At 41.8% G+C, this 7954-nt stretch overlaps 2 protein-coding genes across 3 annotated transcripts in view; one reads left to right on the forward strand and one right to left on the reverse strand.

The window, feature by feature from the left end:
* LOC126056057 (organic cation transporter protein) overlaps positions 1-7954 on the forward strand; it is a 173010-nt gene that overhangs the window by 59468 nt on the left and 105588 nt on the right. The gene's annotated exons all lie outside the window — the stretch shown is intronic.
* LOC110377862 (organic cation transporter protein) lies at positions 169-7393 on the reverse strand. 2 transcript variants are annotated; one of them, XM_021336901.3, is made up of 7 exons: positions 7061-7393; positions 6697-6895; positions 6412-6512; positions 5891-6045; positions 5070-5723; positions 1306-1481; positions 169-965 (listed from the first exon to the last, which is right to left on the reverse strand). In XM_021336901.3, the coding sequence occupies exons 1-7, from the start codon at positions 7225-7227 to the stop codon at positions 795-797; spliced, it is 1623 nt and encodes a 540-aa protein (XP_021192576.2). In that variant the 5' UTR covers positions 7228-7393; the 3' UTR covers positions 169-794. The 2 variants fall into 2 exon arrangements, with proteins under 2 accessions (XP_021192576.2, XP_021192575.3); XM_021336900.3 differs by having other exon boundaries at positions 286-965; positions 1302-1481; positions 7061-7392.

Here is a 7954-nt window from a genome sequence, read left to right on the forward strand (position 1 = left end):
GTATCATAGCTAAAGATAACAAAGTTTTTTAATTAAAGTAGGACTGATAATTATTTTCTTTTCTTGGACAGAGTGAAGGATTGCAGATCATTCAACTTGTTAATAAAGTCTACGTTTTGAGTGACCATTAATATATAGATCACGTGAGAAACAGATCGATAGGTATTAATTTCTATTCATGCTTGATACATCCTTGATATCAGAGGAAAACGTTTTAGGAAAAACAATACCAAAGTGCTCATTATCTTACAACACAATGAGATGGCAAGACGGCAGATTTAAAATGACAAGTTACAGACGACTCATTATAACCGGTCAGCAATGAAACCAACACTTATTTAGCAGTAAACCTTTAATGCAAAATAGCTATGTAAAACTTAACAAAAAACCATCGTACAAACCATGATATTTAATAGTTTTTACTTCATTTATACAATCATTATCTACGTCTCAGAGCAACTTGCACAACTAATATTTAAAAAATTGTGGTGTCGGTTTTCAGTTATAGTTACAGATGGATTTTTAGTATACATCTTAAATGTGCTAGGTCAGTTGATGCACCATACAAGTAGCCTTAATTATAAATTGGCAGCAGAAATACTTATGTGCAAAACTCTAAAGCTTTAACAGACTGTGTGTGTGAAAGCTTCATTCAGCTTAAGACCTGCATCAGTCTTTCCGCCACACGACGCGTCGTACACATCACGTTGATCGCTATGCTTGGCCCTCGCTCAAGTTACAAGGTCATTGTCACCTGTCACTTGATGTTGGAATGCTTATAGATATGTTTGGGTTCATGGGCTCGGGGTGTTCCTCCCTCGCACGGCCACGCTGAGCTGCTCCGCCTGCGCGATGGTGTCGGGCAGCTTGAGGTGCAGCGTCTCCGGCGTGAGCAGCATCAGCAGCCCCGCCGTGCCCGCCATCGTCCCGAACAAGATGTACGGCAGCGACTTCATGTACAGCATCTACATCAATTGACAACATAGCACCAGAATATTTCTAGTGCTGAGAAAACGTCGTCCTTTTCTCTCATCTGGATTATTCTATTTATGAAATAATTTTTAAAGTGTTATCTCTCAAACCGTTATCGACTCAACTCTAGAAACGAGTGACTTCTAGACAAATAGCAAATCAGAATTAACCGCATTATCTGTTAGCAGTCATAAGATGTTTGTAAGACCTTAGTATTATGTGTACCATAAGTAAATGCCGTTTTTTATCTTAGTTCACGGCCAATTTATTAAGGAGTTTCATCAACTTACGCCTAAAATAGCAAAAATAATTTAAGGTAATAGACCGACCAACCAACAGAGGCGTCTGCGGCGCGGCCATGGAGCCGATGCGGCCCGTCATGGAGCAGAAGCCCATCAGCATGTGGCGCGCCTGCGTCGGGAACAGCTCCACCGTGTAGATGTAGATGCCGCAGAAGATCAGGCTGATCATCATCTTGCCCACCAGCGTCAGCAACATTATCAACGTTGCTGAAACATCGGAAAACCTTACCTACATAGAATGCAATTTAATTTAATTTTTCCTCCTTACCAGTTGCAAAATTTTTGCGCTTAGATCTGGCGGGACTGCTAAAAGAAGGTCCCAGGCGTACAAGGGCATACGAAACTGATACAGTTATCAGTTATGTAATCTATACATATAATAAATCTGTAAAAAAACTGTGTCTGTACATTGAATATATTTAAAAAATAATAATTGGGTGGGGTTTAGAAACAGTAATGGAGCACAAATCCAAAAAAAAAATTCTGTCTGTATGTCTGTATGTCTGTATGTCTGTATGTCTGTTTGTTTGTACACGCTAATCTTCGGAACTACTGAACGGATTTCAATGATTTTTTCTGTGTTGTATCAGTATTAAGCCTGGTCAACATATAGGCTATAATTTATCTTCGAAACTTGAAGACCTGATGCAGAACACCAACAGACCAACACAACTATAAGAGATACAAAAATGGTGCAATGGCAAAAATTGTTTCATATGATGAGCATTTTCAGCTGAGATAATAAATTTTAAGATCTGGAACACCTGATGTGGAACCCCAAGAGCCCAGCTTCTCTGTACCATATACAGGTATAACGTTTTAGCAAAAGTTGTTCAATTTGATAAGCACTTTCTATTGACTTATACAAATTGAAGATCTAAAACACCTGATGTGGAACTCCAGGAGCCCAGCTAGACAATAGCATATAAAGATATGACGTTTTAGCAAAAGTGGTTCAACCTGATAAGCACTCTCTATTGACGTATATACATCGAAGATCTGGAACACCTGATGTGGAACAAGAGCAATACTACACTTGAAATGTATAGAAATGAATGTTATGAAATAGGTGGTATGGTGAATCAAAAAAAGTAATTAGTCCGTCTTTTAGATAATCCTAAAATAATGGACACGTATTTTTTCTTTTCTCCTTCTCACAAACAAATAATAACGAAGATATAACTTGAATTTTGTGTTAACACATTCACTGCGGCAGCGTTAAATCTAAACTTTCTACTAGTGCGATACGAGACAAATGCTGCCCGTATCTATATTTCCTGATATGCGTTACGGCTTCTATTTTGCCGTACCAGAACCTGACTTTCAAAGCCTATACAGACGTGGAAACCACCTATATCAATGGTTTTTATCAACAAATCGATAGACTATATCCTTGTATACACCTAGCTGCAGTCGCCCCGGGTTCTCTGTTATACTTTGAAAGATACAGAGATTTTTCAAAATCTTTCATTCGCGGCAATATATATGCCGTACAGCGTAGAAGTGAAAAAATGCTAGGGATGGGGTTTACTTCTGGAATGATAGTCGATAGTTTAAAAATATTTTTTATTGTAGATAAAATATTCATATTTATCAGTGTTATATTATTATATAAATCAACATAATTATGTAACCTAATTATATAATATGCATAAATATGTATTTATATTCTACCACAATCACACTATAGCGCCACCTAGTCCCAAATACATATAATGCATAGTATAGTTAGAAAATACACCCAGACCAAGACAACTAGACAAAGAATGTTTGATTTGTGTGGGAATCGAACCCACAACCACTTCGCCAACAGACCAATTTAAAAAAAAACTAAAAACTATTAAAGGACGTGTATGAAACTTAGTAAGTAGGTAGTTATTCCACTGAATTATTTTCACACTTGACATCTTTAGCATCAAGATGATGATTTCCCCACTCTCTCTCTACTCAAATCCAGTTTTTTTATGTGAACGTCTCATTGTAGCAGAACCGCGTAATATTTTTCACAAAAAATATTGTTACGTTTTGCTTACGGCCAGCACTAGCGCACACTGAACCGCCGCGCGGACGCATGCAGTGTGGTGCGGGGTTGGGGGGGTACGGCAAGATATTCGCCGTACCGCACTGAATGAAAATAATTATTTTACTGTGCGTTACGGCAACTATTTTGCCGTATATTGTTAGTGTACAATATTATTATATTAAAAGCAACAATATTGAAAATATCACTATCTCATTCCTACGCGCAAGGGAACTTAGATAAATCGCCCCCGCACAGTACGCAAAACAAGGACAACGAGCTACCGCACTGGCTGAGAGTCAAATACGGCCAAATACTTGCCGTAACGCAGTGAATGTGTTAAGTCACTGCTTAGTACAAATTTTATATACCTAGACGTGGCGTCACGAGCCCCCACTCTCCGAATTTGTTGCGTTATATCTCATTATTATTTTGTATGTCTCTTCCAGACCTCGGGACTACAGAGTTCCGAATTTTTGGGAGGCAAACGTGGGGCCGAAGCCAACACTCTGAAGCCCTTTTGAGACAACTTTAATGAAATGGTGAAACAAAACCGACGATTATTGCTTTATACACTATAGAAATGAACCCGAGGACAATCCCCGGTGGACGTCGTTAAAAAAAAGACAATCCCCGGTTCTGTGCTATACCATTGCTAAATGTTGATGAAAACTACTTGGGATATGAGCGGCTGAAGTGTGAGGATACCTCGGCGGATTTTAAACGCAGATTACGCGCTCCCTGTGGGTCACTTACCACGAGGCACCTATCCTCCGAGCAGGGCTACTAACCCTGCTCTAGCGACTCCACTCTGGACGGCCAAGCCAAGCCAGAGGCGTGAGACCTACCCCCGTCATGGTTCACTCCGACCGGCCGGAGATGGGGGACAGTATACTCTCCCTGGAGAACTCAGTATATATGTATAGCCCACCGGGGTCGCTACTCCCCGTCATCAGCCTCAGATATCCTGCGGTGCTTATATCTCATTATTATTGTCGTTATTATCTCAAGAGCCTTTGTCCCAATTATGGTAGAGTCGACTTGCAGTCACGATGCAACTGAGTACCAGTGTTTTACAAGGAGCGACTGCCTATCTGAGCTCCACAACCCAGTTACCCGCTCAACCCAATACCCCTTGGTAAAGGTGGTCAGACTTACTGGCATCTGACTACCCATAACGACTGCCAAGAATGTTCAATGACAGCCGGAACCTACAGTTTAAGGATACCAATGACCGTTATTTGGAGGCATCCCCTCCAAATAACGGTCATCGGTATCCAAAATATACGTAGAAAGTACATACGAACTTAGAAAAGTTGCATTGGCAGGTACTTGCCAGACCTGGAATCAAAGACGTACGCTCATACTTGAGAGATTGGTTCTCTACCCACCTAAACCACCACGACTTTGTTATCTCAGTAACATTTAATGTTTTTTAACGTATTAATACGTGTAATATTTTTGCCACACACAACTTAAATGCAGACTAATTAGAATCACTACTTTTATCCCTATGGTCACGTCTTTTGCGGTTCAGTTCTCAGCGTTTTGTTTAGTCTGCTGTGCTTTTGCCGTTGAAGTACAAAAATTAAATATATGGAACGTTTCTAATGGCTATGCGTATTCCGTTGTTTTCAAGTCAACGGGCCCTTAAAATTCAATATCAGACGGTTCAGATCTTTGATTTTGCTAACCCCGTAGTCGCTGGCATAAGGGACTTTATCCGCGTACGAAGTCGCGGGCAGAAGCTAGTGTTATAATATAAAGGTACTTACGGTCAGCTGTGGCAGGCAGCATGAGAAGTGATGTGCCGCACACAAAAAAACTTGTCATAAGAGAAGCCTTCCTTCCAAATCGGTCGAGCGTGGCGAAGCCGAGCAATGAGCCAGGAATCTCCACGAGCGACGTCAGTATGTAGTTCTTGTACTTGTTGCCCATCAGAGACACGGAGTTAATGGACAGCCCGTAGTAAATCATGGTCACTGAAATCCACCAGAACGATACCACGGCCATGCGGCCCAGGATGGTCTTGGACCTCAGCACCTGCCTCAGCAGCGACGGCTGCTCTGGCTCCGGCTCGGGGAACACACTCGGTCGCGGGTTGTTGCTTACAGTGTGTAACCTCGGCGTACTGGTTAGTAACATTAATGTTTCTGGTAAGAGCGTCACGCGGTTGTACCGTGCAATTTTGAAAATGATTCTAATCGCTTCATCTCTGCGTCCCTTGGCTATGAGCCAGCGTACACTCTCCTCTACGAAGAAGCAGTAGAATATGAACAAGAAGGAGGGAGCGAAGATGACGATGGTGTAGGTCCGCCAGTAGGGGATGGCCCAGGCACACAGCGCGGCGATCACCTGCCCCATCGCGAACGTGCACTGTATCACGTTGCCGCCTATCACTCGCTTCTTAAGACTTACTACTTCTAATGCTGAAAACGTGAAAAATAGTAGTCCATTAAAAACAAAGATTAGAAAAGTCACTAGTTTGCTTTTAATCTCGTATGTAAAGGACAAACCATATTTTACAATGGGACTCGTCTAAGATCATTCGGTGCGGACGTAACAAGAACATACATTATATGATTTATGTAAGTACCCATAATGAAAGCCGTGCTGTATGTGCCATTGCCGACGAAAGCCTCGAGGAGCTCCAGCACGAGGTACAGGTAGTAGTTGTGACAGAAGGCTCGCACCACCCCCACCAGCGCCGGCGCCACCGCCGTGCCGATCAGCGCCAGGCGACGACCAAACCTGACCAACGCTCACTCTCATCATACAGCGTACTTTTTAATGACCAAACAATTAATTTATGGTAATATCAGCCATTCTTGAACTTGTGATATAGATTGTAATCTTAGACTTTCTTCCTGTAGTAAAAAATCTTTGCCTTACAGCCGTTCGGCGACAGCGACTAAATATTCGGAACTCCAAACCTAGGCGGGAGCTAATATGTTCAGCTCGTTCGTGCAGACTCGTTGTACCAGATGGGTACAGATGACCGGGACCATTTGCCCATCATAATATGGAAGAAACAATAAACACTAATTACATGAGCACAGTTTATTTACATTTTGGAAACAAAGCTCCATGCATTTCAGTGTCGTGTGTAATACTAACTTATCTGAGATAACCGCGGTGAAGGGAATGGCGATGAACACGCCGACGTTGTGTATGGTGCCCACCAGCGTGCGCTTCCACTCCTGGCACCCCAGGTCATACTGCAATATCAACAAATCACCACGGAAGAACATCCTTGCGTCTCACATCAAAAAAATAGTCTACTCCGTCAGGCACTGGACGGAGTTATTTATTTATTCATACATTTAGCACATGACATACAATTTTCCTGTTTAACTACCCAAAAAGGGGAAAGCTACCTACTTATACAATAAGTGTGTTCACCTCAGGAACGATTGTATAATGATTTTCGTAAACCCAGGAGTAGCAGCGGCGGGTCTTGTTGGAGAAGCTCTGGGGCTCGCAAGTGGACCCGATGGGCACCTTCTGCCAGCAGTCGTACCCCGTCGATGGCAATGCAAACTTTCCCCAACCGTTAGGTTCGAATTTCTCCGGAGTCGACTCGCATGCTGGCACTCTACACCTGCGCAATTTTAACAAATCTTTCCTATGACTGTTAACGCAAGTAAAAAAATAAAAGATTTGAGTAAGAGGAAATATTTAACAATATTAAGAGCTCACAATCTTTTACAGTCCGGGTAGATATTCTTGGCAAGCATTGCCTTCAAAACAATTTACATAAGCTTACCTGTATGCGACGCTGCCTGCATTGAACACGTATTGGCAGTTGTATATACTGGTGAAGATGATGGCGACGCACAGGTAACAGAACACGCACAACTGGTATCGTCCGAACTGGCCCAGCTCCCGCAGTATCTCGTCTAGGTCTATCTTGGGTTGCAGCTGGTCGGGCATGCCTCCTCCTGCAGAACGATGTCACGCTACCGACTGCACGAATGGAGTATTCGATACCATCACATTGTAAAACTGTGTTGCAAACACCATTTACATCGAAAACCACGTCTGATTATTTGTGAGCCCTTTGAAGGTCATTTTCTGTCAAAGTGACATGGACGTTGCATAGGCTGTGATGGTTTATGCCACCTGTTTCAACAAGAAGGTTTTCCTAGAATATCCTCGGTTCTGGTTTCGACTTTCAGACTATGAAATTGATTTTTTAAGGTTTACCCAATGCGAAAACCCCAATCCACTTGCATAATTGATCAACAAGGATTTCTACTTGGAGGTAATTTAACTCAAGTACCTTCATCACATAGTTAAATATTCAATGAACACACGAGCTTGCTAAAAACAATGCATTTAATAACAATAAAGGTACTTAGCTGCACTTAGACGGGATTACAGTGATAACAACCGCTCCATTCACGCTCACTCGTGAGTCCACATGTTATCTATTGAAATCTCTATTAAGAACTATGAGATGCTTATAAATTGCCAGTACTCCTTATTCTACGACCTTAATCCAGCGTTGTTTATTGCAGCAGCAATAGTCTGCACCTATATTATTATAGTTACCTATAATTTCAATTCCAGTGAAAGGAGACGAATGAAAATTAACGAAAATTTTAGAGTATGATATCAGCTTGGCTCTTTACCTACACATTAGCACAATTTATTATTA

This window comes from Helicoverpa armigera, chromosome 7, assembly GCF_030705265.1.
Source record: "Helicoverpa armigera isolate CAAS_96S chromosome 7, ASM3070526v1, whole genome shotgun sequence".
Taxonomy (NCBI): domain Eukaryota; kingdom Metazoa; phylum Arthropoda; class Insecta; order Lepidoptera; family Noctuidae; genus Helicoverpa; species Helicoverpa armigera.

Excerpts from the sequence above, each read along its gene's own strand:
- LOC110377862 (XM_021336900.3), bottom strand. The coding sequence starts at position 7,227 with ATGCCCGACCAGCTGCAACCCAAGATAGACCTAGACGAGATACTGCGG. Across the intron at positions 6,896-7,060 it reads GCAGGCAGCGTCGCATACAG|GTGTAGAGTGCCAGCATGCG; the intron begins GTAAGCTTATGT and ends AAAATTGCGCAG. Across the intron at positions 966-1,301 it reads GCAGACGCCTCTGTTGGTTG|ATGCTGTACATGAAGTCGCT; the intron begins GTCGGTCTATTA and ends CAATTGATGTAG.